Source organism: Macrosteles quadrilineatus, unplaced genomic scaffold (genome assembly GCF_028750875.1).
Source record: "Macrosteles quadrilineatus isolate MER2022 unplaced genomic scaffold, UCM_ALF_1.0 Scaffold_11__1_contigs__length_5352618, whole genome shotgun sequence".
Taxonomy (NCBI): Eukaryota; Metazoa; Arthropoda; class Insecta; order Hemiptera; family Cicadellidae; genus Macrosteles; species Macrosteles quadrilineatus.
Window position 1 is genome coordinate 2,230,537 of NW_026542604.1, and position 20,193 is coordinate 2,250,729.

The 20,193-nt window shown below is 36.6% G+C and overlaps 2 protein-coding genes across 4 annotated transcripts in view; one reads left to right on the top strand and one right to left on the bottom strand.

Annotated features, from left to right (window-relative positions):
* LOC129004746 (glucoside xylosyltransferase 1-like) overlaps positions 1-8,863 on the bottom strand; it is a 28,068-nt gene extending 19,205 nt beyond the window's left edge. Inside the window, exons 1-2 of one of the 2 annotated variants that reach the window (XM_054433356.1) lie at positions 8,323-8,863; positions 700-856 (exon numbers count right to left, since the gene is read on the bottom strand). In XM_054433356.1, coding sequence (XP_054289331.1) covers positions 700-856; positions 8,323-8,624 — 459 coding nt within the window. In that variant the 5' untranslated portion in view covers positions 8,625-8,863. The remainder of the gene's footprint in view (positions 1-699; positions 857-8,322) is intronic. The other variant, XM_054433355.1, reaches the window with a different exon arrangement.
* A 3,142-nt stretch (positions 8,864-12,005) lies between these two features.
* LOC129004807 (CCAAT/enhancer-binding protein gamma-like) lies at positions 12,006-19,974 on the top strand. 2 transcript variants are annotated; one of them, XM_054433451.1, is made up of 4 exons: positions 12,006-12,101; positions 17,066-17,181; positions 17,615-17,771; positions 19,405-19,973. In XM_054433451.1, exons 2-4 carry the CDS (start codon positions 17,071-17,073, stop codon positions 19,497-19,499), a joined length of 363 nt encoding a protein of 120 aa, XP_054289426.1. In that variant the 5' UTR covers positions 12,006-12,101; positions 17,066-17,070; the 3' UTR covers positions 19,500-19,973. The 2 variants fall into 2 exon arrangements, with proteins under 2 accessions (XP_054289426.1, XP_054289425.1); XM_054433450.1 differs by having other exon boundaries at positions 12,084-12,199; positions 19,405-19,974.
* Positions 19,975-20,193: the final 219 nt, after the last annotated feature.

The following is a 20,193-nucleotide window of genomic DNA, read 5'->3' on the forward strand; positions in this document are numbered from 1 at the left end:
AGTCTTTGGCAATAAAGGACGGGTGGCGGATATATCCGCTTATGGTTTTTGATGTTTGATGAATGTGGGTAGTTCTCTGATTTTTATGTCTTTTTAATTTGGATTTTCTTAACATGTTGTCTATTAATTTTGTAGTGTATCCATTAAAAGTCGCTAATTTTTTATATATTTCAGTTCTTTGTTAAATATTTCTTCTGTTAAAGGTGTATTGAGTAATCTATGAATTAATGAATGAAAAACAGCCCTTTTCTGAAATGGAGGATGGTTTGAGTCATTGGTTATATATGTGTTTTCTTTCTGTATGTGTCCAACTCTTTCTTAACTATTACTATTTATCAAACTATTACTCAGCTGATAGTTCACAACCACACGCCTCCGTGGTGTCAACACGACGCCGACACACAGTAAATTTTAAGGCAAAGATGAGTGTTGAATGAATGAGATGACAGATTTCTGTTTTTAAGATCAGCTGATTCGTTGGCCATGATCATTTATTAAAAGCGCAATTTATTTATTTATTACATACGGTGTACATCATTTTTACAAATATCATCATGCAATCCAAGATGTACTAGTTAAGAACACAATAATACTAACTTAATTCAATTAAATAATAAATACAACATGGTACTTGACAATGGCAATGATCATAGTAGTGATTAACAGAGATATTATCAGATTTTTTTCATTATCACATACCTTTTCTTCAAATCCTTTTATCAGTGGGGTGTCTGCAAAGATTAACACTCGCAGACTAACATTGTTACTAAAGAGGATGGCAGACTTAATCATAACTAACGTTTCATGAAGCCGATCCCCACAAGCAACAGCAGCCAGAACCACCTCAAGTTTGTTTCTGAAACAGTACAACAAATAACACTATGAAAGTTATAAGTGCACCCATGAATGACCGTTTTGTATATAAATACCCCTGCTGCAGCAAACCTGCAGACTAAGCAAATTTCCATTTGCCTGAATTGAATTTAAATTATATCTATTTAAATAACATTAGTTTAAAGAGTACCTATGTTTGCTGCTACAGAGAGGCTAATAAAGTGTGTTTTTTTAGTAAAATATTAGTAGCTTAGTATAATGACCCTGTTCCCATGGTCTGATCATGCTGGTTCGCGAACTCATGCAAGACTTTCCCGCCTTACACCTTCAAACCAAATTCCATCAAAATCGGGCATAAATTACTCAAGTTATCACGTTCACGGAAGTATATATATATTGTAGATATATATAAAAATTTGAACGAATTGTGTTTTTATCCTCTAGGGACATCAAAATGAATAAGTATATCAGTCCCGGCTCCAGGTCTTAGTGGTCTTACCGTGCCACCTACGGTAATAGCTACCCTACCTATATTAGGCCTACCTATCCTTAAGTAAGAAAAGTTAGGTATAGTTAGGTAAAATAATATAGTTAGTACCTAAGCTATCTTTCCCTATAGGGAAATTCGCTAAAAACATCATAACTAGCTTTATGTTTTGCCTCGTCAATCACAAACGGTCTTAAAAGCAACTTTGGGGCCTGGTTTGAATCTATCCTTTCACTGATAAAGTTTAGTTAGGTACTTACACTACTAGGCCTATTTATATAAATTAACTTATTTCTAACTTACCGTACTCAACTTTGTGGTGGGGTTAGGTTAATTTTAACATAAAATGTAGCCTACCTTTTGAAAATAGTAATCATAAATAGCCATTACCAACTCCTATGTCGTTGTCCTAGGTGTGGGCGGAATTTAATCAAACAGGGACTATTATGTAGGTTTGTGATCTACATCACTCCTTGCTGATCAGTGCAACGGGGCCAATCGACTGCTGAGTCGATTATTTGATAATTTTTTTATTTAATATTTATGAATTTAATGGGAGTCTATCCTCATGACCCTTTATCAACCCTAGCCTTCGACCGAGCACTCTGTTACCCCCATTTACGTTACACAATCAAACTCTCACTATTTAAAAATGTAATACTGTTCAAAAATTATTCTACACATGAAATTCAAACGTTTTAAATAATAATACTGACGATGATAGAATCTGACTTTACATAGAATACAAAAATAATAATATCACAGATAAACATTGCTCTTTAAATTAATACACCATTTCAATTCAATTTAAGAAATAATTTTCATTTGACTAGGTTCACTATTATAACTTAAATCCTTTGTATGACATGACCAAATTTAATAAAACATTTTATCCTGAATCGTGACCATGTGCTCTAAGTAGACCAAATGAAACATGAAAATCTCAGACCAAACAAAACATGATTCATAACTTGTAAAATGAGTGGTACATGTGAAAAAATGTGGCAGATTGGCAAGACTATTTTAATACTAAAACACAAATAACACAAACATTTACTTACGTACACATGTCGACACATTAACATTCATTCCGACGAAGATTCACGCGTACCGAACATTTAAAAACTGACTCGTGGTAATTTTGACTTTTTGTCTGACCGAGCGGAATATCACGACACGGTTTTTTCTGGTGTAGGACTTATTAATTCTTGTTTTTTTTTCGAGCTGGCGTTTAATGATTCAATTGAAAATACCGTCACGACGACCCGCGATTCGCTAGAAACTGACATTTGCTATCGATATGATGCATGTACGAATTTTCATCACGAACGCGAACAATCAATCCGGCATCTCAACTGTCTCGACTTAATACTAATAAAACACACACCCAAATGCAATTCGGCGAAATTTTGACAATTACGATCGTTTGATGCACGTACAATTTCCGCCCGAACGCTAATTTCCGAGCTACGAATTAAGATATTAATAAATTCGTCCTACACCAGCGACAAAACGCGACTTCACATGTTGACTACGCGAGTACTGAGCCACGAGTGACGAGACGACGAGACGCTTTGCAGACGACGCGGTTCCCAACGGTCTTCGTATCCTTCCGCGTTACGTCATGTTGGACTGACTTGTCCATTGCCTGTCGCGGATTTTAAATCTTTGAATTTAAAATCGGCACAGAAATCTCCCCTGCCAAAAGAAATTGGCCCGAGCGACCTTCAGGTCCGCACGAAGGCCTTTTCCATCCCGGGACAATTTCGACCCGGCGCGACGACGCTTGACGTGGCAACAGACGCTTCATTCATACGACACATTTTTTATTGATTTTTTTTCCATTGATTTACATTTAATACATTTAACACGAAACAATTTTACACATAAACATTTGAAATTTGAATAACAAAAATATAAACTCTGAAACTTTAACAATAATAAACATTTTGCTTTGAGGTCGGTACTGAGAAATTAAAAATTGTTGTCAACTAACACCTTGTGTCATAAACCAAAACTGCATCAATCCATCAACAATTTGAATGGTGTAAACGCGCACGCTTAACACACTGTAGAATTATCTAGCATTCAGCGTTGAGTAGATGTCAACAATCAGTTCATTGACCCGTAGCGCAGTCGACAGTCAGCTGTTGCCGATTGAGTGGGCGGGGGCGGGGGACATTGTTGTGGTGAACGGCCCGATGTCTGCCTGTCTGTGCGGGTAGGTTCTACTCTCGCCCCACCACAGCTGGAACGTGACCTCTGTTGGCCAGCCTTCATGTCGCTCACAGTGGTTACATAACATGACTCAGATGATTCATTGTTTCTCAAAATATGTAATTATGAAAATGTTTAAAACAATTGACCTCAGTTTGACTCTATTTACTCAAAATTGAAAACTATTGCACATGTAAATATAAATGTAAATATAAATATAAATAATCTCTGTACGAATATGACACAAATAAATAAACAAGTAAACAAACACAGAAATATCAATGTGGATAATTGCCTTAGAGATAACAACTGATACCCTTATCAATGCCAACCTGCCTTGGTAGTAATGCCAATCTGCTTCCTTGTTACCAGACCTCTCAAATTAGTGCTATCACTTTTTGTAAAGAAAAATAAAAACAATAAAAGATAATAGCTCTTTACTTGTTACTTCATTTCATCAAATAAAACCACCTCACACCTTTATGTAATGCAATTTGGCTATTCCATACAGGTGTGAGTATAACAAAAAGTTGCCCCCTGGTGGGGTTTTAATGAATTTAATTTACACTTTTAATTGAACTACTGAGGACATTACAATCACAGGGCTGCGCAGTGGAAATAAAGATGTTAAGTGTGGGCCCTGTAATTAAATATCCCAGAAGTCCGATTTATGGACCGTGAGAGGTCTGATATGTTGTCCTCCTTCACACCTTCTTCAGCTTAATTCTAACACTTCTTAAAACTAATAGATGTGTCTATTTGATCACTCCATGAAATAAAATGTGCTGTTCTGATGAAAGATTGTGATATGAATTGATACTCTGTAAAACTGTAAAATTGCAAATAATAATATTGAAATATTGATTGAAAATATTTGTGAAACTGTTTGTTCAGGAAATATTTATCAAAAGTATGACTTCAAGATGTTTATATATACTGGATTCGGTTAAGCCGATTACTCATGAATTCACCAATTTAATATTAAATATTATGAACTGAGCTTATAAAAATTGCACTGTCAAAATATATTTACAAAATGTGATCATCAACACTCATTGTGAATACTTTGTATACCTCTTTCAGTTAAGCCATTTACCTCTTTACTTTACCAGTTTTATACTAATGATACTAACAGCTGAAACACAGGATAATGAAAAGATGGTGATTTGTAAAAATACTGTATAATGAGTCGAATTGAGCTGTGATACAAGTAACAAATATAAACAATGTAATAACCTTTTTTGTACACAATTTAACAATATTTTGAAAGAGAGAGTGAGAGAGTTGATTGTAAGATTGAATGTTCAAATTGGCGGTTTGTTCATTTTTTTTTTACTGCAAAGTCTCGGGAAAACCTAGCCTTGATGATTTTATTTATTTGTTTTGGATCACCAGACTCCCCAAAGATGTTCGTAATTATCAAACTGGCCAGTTTACAATTTAATCAAACAGGGACTATTATGTAGGTTTGTGATCTACATCACTCCTTGCTGATCAGTGCAACGGGGCCAATCGACTGCTGAGTCGATTATTTGATAATTTTTTTATTTAATATTTAATATTTATGAATTTAATGGGAGTCTATCCTCATGACCCTTTATCAACCCTAGCCTTCGACCGAGCACTCTGTTACCCCCATTTACGTTACACAATCAAACTCTCACTATTTAAAAATGTAATACTGTTCAAAAATTATTCTACACATGAAATTCAAACGTTTTAAATAATAATACTGACGATGATAGAATCTGACTTTACATAGAATACAAAAATAATAATATCACAGATAAACATTGCTCTTTAAATTAATACACCATTTCAATTCAATTTAAGAAATAATTTTCATTTGACTAGGTTCACTATTATAACTTAAATCCTTTGTATGACATGACCAAATTTAATAAAACATTTTATCCTGAATCGTGACCATGTGCTCTAAGTAGACCAAATGAAACATGAAAATCTCAGACCAAACAAAACATGATTCATAACTTGTAAAATGAGTGGTACATGTGAAAAAATGTGGCAGATTGGCAAGACTATTTTAATACTAAAACACAAATAACACAAACATTTACTTACGTACACATGTCGACACATTAACATTCATTCCGACGAAGATTCACGCGTACCGAACATTTAAAAACTGACTCGTGGTAATTTTGACTTTTTGTCTGACCGAGCGGAATATCACGACACGGTTTTTTCTGGTGTAGGACTTATTAATTCTTGTTTTTTTTTCGAGCTGGCGTTTAATGATTCAATTGAAAATACCGTCACGACGACCCGCGATTCGCTAGAAACTGACATTTGCTATCGATATGATGCATGTACGAATTTTCATCACGAACGCGAACAATCAATCCGGCATCTCAACTGTCTCGACTTAATACTAATAAAACACACACCCAAATGCAATTCGGCGAAATTTTGACAATTACGATCGTTTGATGCACGTACAATTTCCGCCCGAACGCTAATTTCCGAGCTACGAATTAAGATATTAATAAATTCGTCCTACACCAGCGACAAAACGCGACTTCACATGTTGACTACGCGAGTACTGAGCCACGAGTGACGAGACGACGAGACGACGAGACGCTTTGCAGACGACGCGGTTCCCAACGGTCTTCGTATCCTTCCGCGTTACGTCATGTTGGACTGACTTGTCCATTGCCTGTCGCGGATTTTAAATCTTTGAATTTAAAATCGGCACAGGGGTTAGGTTAATTTTAACATAAAATGTAGCCTACCTTTTGAAAATAGTAATCATAAATAGCCATTACCAACTCCTATGTCGTTGTCCTAGGTGTGGGCGGACCGATGCTTCTAGGTGTCGAATGAGGCAACTCAAACCGTGAATTACATTAATGTCCAACACTTGTTGGATAGACTGCGTCAAATAAAATTTTAAAGTGGTAAAAACTAATAAAAAAATAACAAATTAACCAATATTTACAAATAGAAAAACTAGTGATGGCGGTGCATATTATATGTTCGAGAAGTACTCGCCAGACACTTCCTCAAAAGAGTACAGCGGCTCATTTGTGAGCTTGTTAAAAAGCTGCATGGAGAAAGCTTTCATGTCTTCAATGTGGGCCCGAGGCGGTAACATGTTGTAGAATCGCATGGCTGGAATGGGATGGGCTGCCAAGGATCTTGATAACCTGCATCGAGGAATGTCAAGTTTCTGTGCATTCCTGGTGTCATAATTATGGAGATCACCCCTCTGTTGATATTCTCCAATGTTATTCTTTAGATTAATCAGGCCGTAGTAGACATATTGGCTGAAGATGGTCATAACCTTAAGGTTAGCAAATAGGGGCTTACAGTGGTCTCTATAACCAGCGGCTGACAGCACTCTGACTGCCTTCTTCTGCAGACGTAGCACTTTTATACAGCCAGGAGCTTGTCCCCAGGGCAGGATTCCATATCTGATATGGTTTTGAAATAGGGCGTGATATACATTTATTAAGTATTTATCGGTGACGACCCCCCTAAGTTTCCAAAGAAGAAAAACCACACGGGAGAGTTTAACACATACATGACTGATATGTTGTTCCCAGGTAAACTTAGGGTCTAGGCTGAAGCCCAGCAATTTCACGCTGCTTTGGTGATCAAATTTCTTTGTTTTGCTTAAAGTGCATGCATATGATCCTCTGGGTCTTGTCTCCATTCAACTGCAGCCGATTTCTGACGAACCAGATTTTAGCAGCATCCAGTGCAGCTTCTGCCTCTATCAAAACTTGGTTTATAACTTTCCCTCTAGTTATTATTGGTGTCATCAGCATACAGGAGTGCTCTGCCCTGGAGATGGAGGTCATTTACAACAATCAGAAACAAAAGAGGGCCCAGGACCGAGCCCTTTGAAGGAGATAAAATAACTTATGAAGGAGTTGGATATCAAGGGTAGACTTCAGCAGGAACCTACGATATAAAGTCGGATGAATAACGATAAATATCGAAATCGATTATTCCATTGTTTCATTCGATATATCAATAGATTTTTTCATTCGGTTGTTTGTGCTAACAGATATGGAAGTCTAACCCCTTGTTTTCATTTAAATAGGCATAGGCCTATTTTTAATATTAAAAATGAAAGAAACTGTAAATTTTAAATGGTTTGTAGTTTTTTGGTTTATATTTCTTAATAGGCTACCTATTTTTATTGTTAGTTTAAGTTATGTGTTATTTAACTTACTTAGGCCTATTGTTTTTGTTCTTTTTTTATTAGGCTACATCTGTCATACACTCTTTCGAAAGGATATAGGCTATAGAGATATATATCGATTATTCCATTAGATAATATAAAGTTTGGTTAGTTAGTTTAACCTAACCTAACTAACCGAATAAAAAAAGTTAAGGTACCGTAATCGATTTATTGAACAATCTATATACGGTATCGATATTTTTCATTCGAATGAGTGTAGGACAGATACTAAAGTGCAGCCAAATATTACTAAAAATGTAGGCCTACCTAAAATAAATAACCCAATTTTGAAATCGATGTTTAGACTACAATTAAAAGAAGTTAAGCTCTTAAGTTAATCGATATATTGAACCGGACAAGTTAAGATAGGGGACTATATATCATTATTCATCCGATAATATATCATAGGTTCTCTGGGGAAGTGTACCCGATATCAAAGTTTTGCCATCATTTGACAACCCAGACTTTTACGAAGTTAATCATAAGCTAAGAACTAATACCTACTAACTTAGATAGACCTAGTTCAAGGCCTATCTTAAGATTTTACTGTAGTACATGAGATTAGAAAACTTACCCAATAACCTGTCCATAATTTTCATTATCCAACGATTTATTCTGATGCGTTGCTATGGCTATAGGCTGTTTATGAAACCCTCCGTCCACATCACCAGGTCTATGCCTGTGGAGCGTACTTGAATTTTGCTGGCGTAATATAAGCTTCTCTTTGTTATGGACTTGGACGGATGTAGTAAGTTTTCGAGCATTATTCTTTGAGGAATATGGTATTGAACTGTATTGAAATGACTGTATAAGATATATCACTAAAATTCCCATAAGTATCCATACTATAATGGTGATTTTATTTCTGCGCCTCATGCCTTTCTTTCAACTAAAATGAAATTAACGCTTCCATTATTTAAGAAAAAATCAAATGCGATAGGCTATTTAAGTACGGTAAATTTTGTCATGGCATTTTAACCTCTTCAAGATGGAACAGGTAAGGAATTGTGTATTTTCCCACTGTTATAGCCTAGATAGTAATACAGTATTAGACAAGGAAATTTGGAGAACAAGGACACCAAGGGATTTAAGGTGAACAGCAATCGCAAGTTCCTATATAAATAATTGAATTATTAAGCTTAAGGTTATTTTAAAAGTGAATAATTAAAATCACATCACTGTCACACCAACCTAATGACGACAACCACTGAGCTATACAAACAAAACAATATACAAACAACGTAAACACAGAAAAAACGTGTAATTGAATTAAGTGTAAACAGAACAGCTGTTTTTTGGTTTTTCTGGCCTTGGCCAGGCTAACATGCTTTTCCATGAAACTTCCAGTTTTATAACCATCCCCTACCAAATAGTCATTTTGCAGGATTTCAATTGCTTTTCCAAGCAATTGATTTCACAAAACTGATTGGTAATGTCATAGATATCCCCGTGTGGTACCGGGTAAGAATAGGACCGCATTCTTCCCGGGATTGTGACGTAAGAGGTGACTAAAAAGGGTCAAGGGTAACCGACGTTCTCACTGAGAGCACAGAAAACATACTACCTAAGGGAGTATGTTTTATCTATGATACTACTATAACCCAGAATGCCAACCGCATGGTAAAAAAGTGTTAAGTACTTTGAGAGAGCTTTGCCTGTCAATTCGTAGATAGCGCCACCAGTGTTGCTATGCTGAGTGCCAACCCCTTGAGGAGTATGTTTTATCTATATGTGTGCTCTGCACTGCCGATGGGTATTCTCAGTGGATCGTGAGAAGCCAGCCACATCGGTCCTTAGTCAGGGAGTGCAGCTTGGATGTAGAGGTCGGACTCTGCATTAATTGCGACGGGCAACCCCCGTCACGCCAGGTATCCGGTGCTGGGCAAACGGAGGTTGGGCCCCGGGGAATTAGGGTAAGGGGTTTTCTCCACAAAGGTATACCCGTTCCTGATTGATTCCGGCCGTTCTATCCCTGAAGAACAATAAGGCTCCTGGACCCAATGGGATACCCAGCTTATAGTCCTCAAGAAGGTTTTGACTACTAACCCCTTGATCCTTTTGAGCATGTACATGTACAACGCCTGCCTAGTCAAAGGTGTTTTCCCATCGTGCTGGAAAAACAGCTAGGCTTGTGCTAGTTGGGAAGGGGGAGGGAGACCCAGACCTGCCTTACTCTTACAGACCTCTGTGCATGTTGGATACGGCTGGCAAAGTCCTCAAGAAGTTGATCCGTTCCCGGCTGAATTCAGCCGTGGTCGCTGCGGGGGACCTCTGTCTCCTCGTCTGCATGGATTCAGGATGGGGCGACCTACGGTTGAAGCTATTGAGGAGGTGAATTATATAGGCTTACCTCCGTCAGTAGTCCAAAATTGTGTTCTATTTCAACTAATGTTGTTCAAAGCTTACGTTTCGTTGCAATGCAACATCGTCGGAGCTTTTTGTCAAAAACATCAAATAATTTAAACATAGAACAAAACACGGAACAAGAAACATTTAAACACGAAATAACACGATAGCGCTATCATGACACGGCACGGCAGTGGTTGTAGGTAGACTGCAGGCATTCTACCTACAACCTACAACCGCTGCCGTGCCGTGTCATGATAGCGCTATCGTGTTATTTAGTGTTTAAATGTTTCTTGTTCCGTGTTTTGTTCTGTTTAAATTATTTGATGTTTTTGACAAAAAGCTCCGACGATGTTGCTTTGCAACGAAACATGTAAGCTTTGAACAACGTTAGTTGAAATACAACACAATTTTGGACTACTGACGGAGGTAAGCCTATATAAGTCATTATTCGTAGTCCAGGGGCTACCAGAATGAATAATATGAGGAGGTGAAGCAAGCCGTGATGAGAGCTGAGGATTTTAACCACACTATTCTCGTAGGGTCGTGCTGATCGTAACACTCGATGTGCGAAACGCATTTAATTCCGCGAGGTGGTGCGATATGCTGTATGCTCTGGAGAACACCTTCCAAGTTCCGGCATAACTCAGGCGTATCATAGAGGATTATCTCCGGTAGCGCCTCCTCGGCTCTACGGAAGGCCCACGGACGATTAGTGTCATTCCGGTGCTGTCCAAGGTTCCACACTCGGTCCAAACCTCTGGAATGTCGCTTATGACAGCCTTCTTAGGTCTGAAATTCCTGAGAAAACTATTTTGGTTGGGTACGCAGATGACTTTGAAAGCTGCACGTAGCGTTGAGCTGGCTCAGCTAAAGCTGAACCAAGTTATAGACTGAGATCGTGGTATTAACAAAACAGATTGACACCATCGGGCTGTCAAAGAACACACCGTTCGTACTGCCAAGTACCTGGGGTTTATGGTGGACAGCAAGCTAAGCTGGCGGGATCAGATTTTCCGTATGGTGGACAGGGTCGCTAGGGTGGTTTCCTCTCATAGCCGTTTGATGGCCAATGTCGGAGGGCCTCGGTCCAGTCGTAGAAGGCTGTTAATGTCTTATGTCCAGTCCGTACTCTTGTACGGTGCGGGGGTGTGGGCAGACGCTCTCAATAACGAGGTATATAGGATGCGGCTCGCCCGAGTGCAGCGTCAGGCAGCACTAAGAGTAGCATCCGCCTATCGAACAGTGTGAGGACAATTGGACCTGTCTGTCACACTACATCCAGGTTATTCTCCGTGCCAAGAAGCTCGACCTTGACCGGGATGCGGTGTAGGTCATAAAGAATCTAAATGCCAGAAACGGTTAGAGCCCTGAGGGCTTTGGTCACATGTTGGCCTGACTTGAAGTAATGTGACAAACAATTCCAGGTCTGTGTCCAACATAGTAGAGGGTTTTTTTAGTGAGAAGTCTGTGATAAATTCAGGAGTCTCACACTACTGGTATTCGTAAAAGAATTTTCCCTCCTCTCCCAAAAAAATGTCATAGATGAAACATACTCCATTAGTTTTGATTGGGTAAGGGTAATGATGAACCTTGGAAACTTATGTATACATTATTTACAACAAAGGCACATAAAAGACGCTGGGTAAAAAAAACAAAAAAAACACTCCTCAAACTCCAACTTAAAGTAACTAACTCTTTTATCAAAAGTATATATAATCACTATCAAACTATCGAAGCATTCGTAATTCGATATAAATAAATGAGAATACATTTATCATAACTTTAGATTGTGCTATAACCACTGCCACTTAAAGGTGGCCGTACTATAACCAATGGTAAGGACAAATATATATCGTTGTTTGCACTCCTCACTCAATCTTCAAAATACTTGTCTGCTTTGAGCTTGAGCTAAAACTAAAAGTGATGTCATCCTTCCAACATTGTCATGTCAATTGTCAAATGCAAATCTAGAGAGCGAAAGGAAAGTGATTAGTGAACAGTGAAGTAAGTTGTTATAATTTTATGATCATCTATGAACTTATATCAATAACATAAATGGTCTTTGTTGTTTTTAATCTCAATGGATTCTAATAATCAGTATGGTGAGGATCATGTATTTAAACTCATTATGCCAATATTGCTTAATATGTACAGTGGTTTTCAGCTATTGTAAACAATGTAGACACCAATAATTAGCCTAGGAAAAGTTACGTTTAAGCATGTTGACAATTAGAAAGCCTAGGCTTAGTATACCCTCCCTTCTTTTGACTGGGAATGTTGGTTGCCCTTGTAAATTCATGTGCAGTTTTTACAATTTCACTTTTTCAAATTTAAGAATGAATGTTGTACAGGGACAACAAGACATACACACACACTTCACCCCACCTTTTTTGTTGCATCAGCATCACTCAGTGTTGTAGACCTATAAAAGAATGAATTTTCTCTCTACGCTTTTGACCTCTCTTTTCACCACTCAGCCTCTCATATTTTCTATATTTTCATATATTCTAGCAGACTCTTCAATATGTTTCTCAGGATATCCTAAATCTTTGAATCCAGTCGACCAGCATAATGCTAATTATGCAAGCATTAATTAAAACGTTTGTATTAGCTCGCTTTCTTGTCCGGTACAAACTTTGCAATCAATTTTATACTAACTTCCCGATGAGCTAGAGACTTGACACTTGAAACATAGCTAACAAATGGAAGACAATGCAATATTATATCATTTAATTTTCATATTTCCCTTGGGCTACGCCCCATGGGCTTGTTTTTATTAACTCGCTTTCTTGCAAACTTTGATACTTCCCGATGAGCTAGAGACTTGAAACATAGCTCACAAATGGATGACAATGCAATATTATATAATTTTATTTTCATATTTCCCTTGGGCTACGCCCCATGGGATTGTTTTTTTTTTGTTTTTATTAGCTCGCTTTCCTACAAATTTTGATATCAATTATAAACGAAGTTCCCGATGAGCTAGAGACTTGAAATTTGAAACATAGCTCACAAATGGATGATAATGCAATATTATATAATTTGATTTTCATACTTCCCTTGGGCTACGCCCCATGGGCTTCCAAAATTTCCATGTTTACATTTTGAAAGAATGTAAATATATCAATTAATTTAAGTCAGCTGTAAATACTTAAATTTGACAGTTCGAAGACGAGAGGTTAAGAGGCAGAGGTTAGTCTATGTTTATAGTTAGTAGGTAGGCCATACATTCAATCTAATACATAATTATATGAAAAGAAACTCAAATAATCCTCAGATTTCCCACATGCCTCTGTCTTAATCTGATATAGATGCTTGAAATAGATTTAACATCCGCACACATTAAAAACTAAAAGGTAGAAAATAATTTATAAATAAAAAACTTTTTTAAAACAAAACGTTTTTAAACGCACTAAAAAATAGAAAATAATTTTTAAATATGTGGAGAGTATAAATACTTGTAGGATTTAAAACGAAAAACGTGGGGTGCATGCAATTAATAATAATACATTAGTTCAATAGGTTTTAAGGTAATTGTAAATTATCTATTGCATGCACCCCAAGTTTTTCGTTTTAAATCCTACAAGTATTTATACTCTCCACATATTTAAAAATTATTTTCTATTTTTTAGTGCGTTTAAAAACGTTTTGTTTTAAAAAAGTTTTTTATTTATTAGTCCCCTGTCAAATGTACATATACAGGCTCCCGTGTGCTCCTTAATGAGGCAGGTGTGGGAGTAGTTTTAATCTCTTCGTTTGACCTTGGAGAAATACAATTTCGATGGTGGCACTCTTAAAAATGGTGCGTTCGAACGCTGTGGGTAAAAAACAAAATGGCCGCCATCACAAACTTGCTGCCTTACTTATATCAGTAACCGTTAGAGTTATGAAAAAGTTGTTGATACCAAAATGTAGCTATTTTAAATCTGCACGAAAAAGATTATAACAATTTTTATGTAGAATCAACCATTCTTTCATAAAACATAATGTAATGTGTTTTATATTTTTCATAAATAAAATTAATTAGGGTGGATGTAATGTCCCAGGACAGTTAAATATCTCAAAAAGTAATAAAGGGTGTTTCAGTAAAGCGTGATGGGCTATGCAGATTCAGATTCTATGTGCAAAAATAAGTCGAAAATGTAGAATAACATTGTTTCAATTTCGGCTTAGTTAAGCCGAATTCCGCCATTTTGTATTTTTTGAAAATAATTCATAACTCAAAAGCCCTTAGAGATATCTTTATGAAACTTGGTATAAACTTTAAGTCTACAAGTATAAACATTCTCCGAAAAAATCTTTGAGCCTGATCATCGAATTTCAAAATGGCGGCCATTAAAATTCTTTATAGTCAAATTCCATGAAAACCAGCAATTAAAACAAAACTTCGAAACAAAATATGTAAAGTCCTTTTTATTACAAATCGAACGACACTTTATTTGCGAAAATCGGATAATAAATAAAAAAGTTATGTAACTTTTAGTATGTTTTTGTCACTAGTTTCTATGAAATTTAAGTTTGTGATTTCAAAATGACTGCCATTTTGATAATATCTATTAATAATAAAAATTACATAACTTTTTTATTTATTATCCGATTTTCGCAAATAAAGTGTCATTCGATTTGTAATAAAAAGAACTTTAAATAATGTGTTGAAAAATATTGTTTTAATAGCCAGTTTTCATGGAATTTGACTTAAAACATTTTAAATGGCGGCCATTTTGTTTTTACCCACAGGGTTCAAACGCACCATTTTCAAGGGTGCCACCATCGAAATTGTATTTCTCAAAGGTCAAACGAGGAGATTAAGACTACTCCCACACCTGCCTCATAAAGGAGCACACGGGTGTACATTTGACAGTGGACTATATAAATTATTTTCTACTTTTTAGTTTTTAATGTGCACTGTCCAACACCGAACAGCTGCATTTGAGAAAAGTCCTTCTCAAGTAGGTGTCAGGCTTTTTAACTGTCTTCCTGAAAGGCTAAAACGTCTGGAAAGTTCCCTTCTATTCAAAACGAAACTGAAGCGTGACTTGAAAAATCAGGCGTTCTATTTGGTTGATGAGTTCACTGCACACCCTTGGAGTTAAGGGCCACAGTATTATATTCCCCAGGAGTTATGAGTAAAATATTTTAAGGCTTTCTTGATAACATGATAAGTATAATGTTTTTTTAGTTTTCCTCCATTTCTTTAATGTATTGATTTATTTGTTTAAAGTTAAATTTAATTTAAAGTGTAATTTTATAAAATAAACTAGCTATACCCGCGGGCTTTGCCCCGTTTAACTTTATAAGTGAGCTCGTTCGCATGGCTCAATCAAGTCCTGGTTGAAGTTCGTTCGCTACGCTCACTCACTCTTGGGTTGGAGCTCGTTCGCTGCGCTCACTTGCCTTCAGGTTAGCTCGTTCGCTACGCTAACTCGCCTCCAGGTTGAAGTTCGTTCGCTACGCTAACTCGCCTCCAGGTTGAAGTTCGTTCGCTACGCTAACTCGCCTCCAGGTTGAAGTTCGTTCGCTACGCTCACTCACCTTTTGGTTGCAAATTAGCTGTTGTCATAAATGTAAAAGAAATAATAGTGCTGCACCCTGTTGGTAATCCTTGTAACTTAAATGCTATTGAACATCATAGAACAGAACCAACTTGTTTAATTGAAACAGCTGTTAAGATTCATTAATTCCATTTAAATATGAGTACTCTTAAGGTTAACATGGGAAACTCCAGAGCCACTGGGGCTGAGCCCGAGAGTCCGATCAGAATAAAAACAGCTTAGTTTTCCTATTTAAAGCCTAAAGAATCAGTGTACCAAATTTCAGCCTCCTAGGTAAATGGGTAAGAGAATTAGTGATGAGTGAGTGAGTCAGTCAGTGAGGGCTTTGCCTTTTATATATATAGATTCTATGTAATTATAAATATTAGAATAACTATTATATGCTACACAATGTAAAAATTATCAAGAGCAATAAATAAATAAATGAATAAATAAAGGTAGGGAAGCGTGTAAAAGAGTGAGATTTTTGCTAGCCGCGTAATGGAAGCAGGTCCGACTTTCAGCCCGGTAACGTCACAGGAGGTGGGGGAGCGGGACCATGTCGGAAAGTGCTACATCAAAGACATGAGCCAGCCCCTGTTTTCTATAGCCCCGGTGTATATCTATGAAAATAGAAAATAATTAATCCTACAACCACTTATTGTACATTAGTGTATTGTACATTAATAGTGACTAGGTAGATGAAATAAAACTATTTATGAAATAACTAGGTTTTAGTTAAATTGTATTACTAAAATACTCAAAACAAATTAATCCAAGGTTGAAAATATTGCCATTCAAATAAATAACTCTAACTACGGTATTTTATTCAAGGTAAATAAAAACCGTTTGGTCTTTATATTTTATGTTTTTTAGATACAGAATTTAATGGAGAACCAAAATATGTCAAAAAACATTTTCACAAAAATTCTGGGTACTTACGTATTATACGGAGGCCACTTATTTTACAGCGCGCTGCGGCGGTTGGGTTAAGTTGGGTTATCATAAATATGTTTGTAGAACTTTCCTAGTTTCGTTATGAATCGAACTATACGAGATGAGTCATAAAAACTTATGATAACCCAACCTAACCTAACCGCCGCAGCGCGCTGTAAAATAAGTGGCCTCCGTATAATACGTAAGTACCAAATTCTGTTTTTTTCATGACTCCTCCTGTAATGCATCATCATAATTTGTTTTGTAGACCTATAGAGGTTCATTATGAAATGGTCAATTTGTTGGGTTCACAATAGTTTTTTTAGGCTATATTGAAATAGTTTATATGATATCATATTTTGGATCAACATCTGAATGACAAATCTGCACTGTATCCAAGATCTAAACGTCGAGTTTTAAGACTTTCTTTACATTTAACTGTTACATCACTCTACTACCATGTAAAAAAAATGTGTTAAGTAATAAGGTTTTTTTGTGTAGTAACAATGCCATCAAACAAGGAGAATAGTGGGCGAGGAAGAAAGCGATCACAGCTGACTCAGTACGAGGGGGAGAAAGATGAGGACTACAGGCTGCGAAGGGAACGAAATAACGAGGTGAATAACGACTGTAGAACCATAAATAATAGCAAATTAATAACGACTGTTGAAACGGTAGCATTGAAAGTTATCACAGTATCACATGAAATGTACAGGACATCTAGACCTACAAGCTTGAAGAATAAGAACTTTGAAAAGAAGTAAAGATATATGCCAAAAACTTATCTGTAATTATTATTGTTATCATTATGAGATGGGAACGCCACCTAGGTGTGTATTTTAACCTAAATATGAGTGAAGGATGAGTGTAGAATGTTGTGAGATGATCTGTGTAGCTTTGTTATGTTATGGCTATAAGTTATGTTTCACTTAGGCCTGTGTACGGTACACCGACTTATTCATATTTTTACTTAATATATCGAGTTCTTTTTTGAGTTGTAGATCATATAAATTCGAAGATATAAATGGCATAATTGAATATCTGTTTAAGGCTGTTCGTAAAAGTCGTGACAAGTCAAAGAAGAAAACTGAACAGACACTGAAGCGAGTTGATGATTTGAAGATGGAAAACTGCATACTTGAGGCACAAATACGAGCATACCGGGATCAACTCACCAGTTTAAAAGCAATTTTTCTTGAACATGCAGGTAACCCAACAAAATATCTCATCAGATTCTGTGGTGATACTTTCATACTCGTAACTATAGTACATATTTTATTACGAGTCTGTTCTCAGCATTCAAATATTAGAACTTCCCATATAAAAAGTGTTAATACTTTAATATTTTTGTGCTTTTTAGTTAAAAACATAGACTACAATAACTAGTAATAAAATTATAGGTGGTTCTTCAACCAAAACCTTTTATTTAAAGCACTATAATTAAGGACAGCTGGGTCTAGTTTCAAACTATTGAAAATCAAGGTACTTTTCTTAGGATCAAACCAGCAATCTTCTGATTACTAAGCGAGCATCACATCCACACAGCTACCTAGCTAAATCTTTTGATTACTAGGCAAGCACCTCATTCACCCAGCTACCTACCTAAATCTTCTAATTACTAGACGAGCACCACATCCACCTCAGCTACCTAGCTAAATCTTCTGATTACTAGGCGAGCACCACATCCACCTCAGCTGCCTAGCTAAATCTTCTGATTACTAGGCGAGCACCACATCCACCCAGCTAAATGTTCTGATTACTAGGCGAGCACCAAAACATTCACCAAGCTACCTAGCTAAATCTTATGATAACCGTACTAGACGAGCACCACATCCACCCACCTACCTAGCTAAATCCTCTGATTACTAGGTTAGCACCACATCTACCCAGCTACCTATCTAAATCTTCTGATTACTAGGCGAGCACCACATCCATTCAGCTACCTATCTAAATCCTCTGATTACTAGGTTAGCACCACATCTACCCACCTACCTAGCTAAATCCTCTGATTACTAGGTTAGCACCACATCTACCCAGCTACCTAGCTAAATCTTCTGATTACTAGGCAAACACCACATCCATTCAGCTACCTAGCTAAATCTTCTGATTACTAGGCAAACACCACATCCATTCAGCTACCTAGCTAAATCTTCTGATTACGAGGCGAGCACCACATCCATTCAGCTACCTAGCTAAATCTTCTGATTACGAGGCGAGCACCACATCCATTCAGCTACCTAGCTAAATCTTCTGATTACGAGGCGAGCACCACATCCATTCAGCTACCTAGCTAAATCTTCTGATTACGAGGCGAGCACCACATCCATTCAGCTACCTAGCTAAATCTTCTGATTACTAGGCAAACACCACATCCATTCAGCTACCTAGCTAAATCTTCTGATTACTAGGCGAGCACCACATTAATGCAGCTACCTAGCTAAATCTTATGATTACCATACTAGGCGAGCACCACATCCACCCAGCTAAATCTTCTGATTACTAGGCGAGCACCACATCCACCCAGCTACCTAGCTAAATCTTATGATTACTGTACAAGGCGAGAACATTCTACAAGAACTAAGACTAATAAACTATTTTAGAAGAAGCTATTAGCTCCGAAACTTGTGTTTATTTTTGGATTTTCATCTATTTTGATCATTCAGGTATGCCTGCTGTTAAACCTATCCATCCACTACAAAAAGCTTTAAAATTTATATTTTAATTTATATTTTTATGTATGTCAATGTTTAATCATGACCTAGCCAACATGATCCAAAATTGTCCTAATCTTTCCAAGTCAAACTCTAAAACAGATAAAAGAATTTTTTGTTTTATTGCAGCAAGTGGGAAGGTGAGCTCAGACATAGACATTGACACAATCCTGAGAGATACGGACATTGACGAAGAGTCCTCCGTCATGACTACCCTCAAATGAATCGCCAAAAAAACTCTTGGATGCATATATATTTTTTTAATTATATTTATAATTATTGTTTTAAAAACACAATAACAATAGCATATACCTTCAGCAAATACTTTAAAAGAATACCAATTGTGCTAGCCCAGAAAGTAAACAGTTTTGCAATAGTAAGAGTTTCGCATACCCCTCACCCTTCTTAACTTATTTTCTTAGAAATCCAATCCAAAGTATCTTGACAATGTTTTGCCTCAAAGAATGAGTTAGATGACAAAGACTTTGTATTATTTTAATGTGTAGGCCTACTTGGCCTATGAGCGTCATAATATTGACTTATAATTAAGTTAGCATTGGATCATTTAATAATTTGTAATATGGACATGGTTCAATTACCTGTTCTTAATTGTGCACGTGAGTTTGAAATTGTTTATGAAGAAAAACAATGTATTATATGAACCTGGTGTTTGTGAAATAAATTGGATTTGATTGTGATGTAAACTTTCATTTAATGAACAATAAATGTATATAATGTTCTTCTAGTTTGATTATTTCCCTGAACAATCAAAATTAACATGTTCTGTTTACTGCAACACTAATTTCATATTAAAAATGTATAACAGTGAATGAAACAAAAGCTCCAACCATGGAAACAAGTCTTATTATCAACTCATGAGAAAAATTAATAGTTGCTGGTTTAGGTGGAAGTTGTGAC

Coding starts and splice junctions, on each gene's coding strand:
- LOC129004807 (XM_054433450.1), top strand. CDS start 12,178: ATGGATTCTAATAATCAGTATG. Junction 12,200..17,065: donor GGATTCTAATAATCAGTATG/GTGAGGATCATG, acceptor TTTTTTGTGTAG/TAACAATGCCATCAAACAAG. Junction 17,772..19,404: donor AATTTTTCTTGAACATGCAG/GTAACCCAACAA, acceptor GTTTTATTGCAG/CAAGTGGGAAGGTGAGCTCA.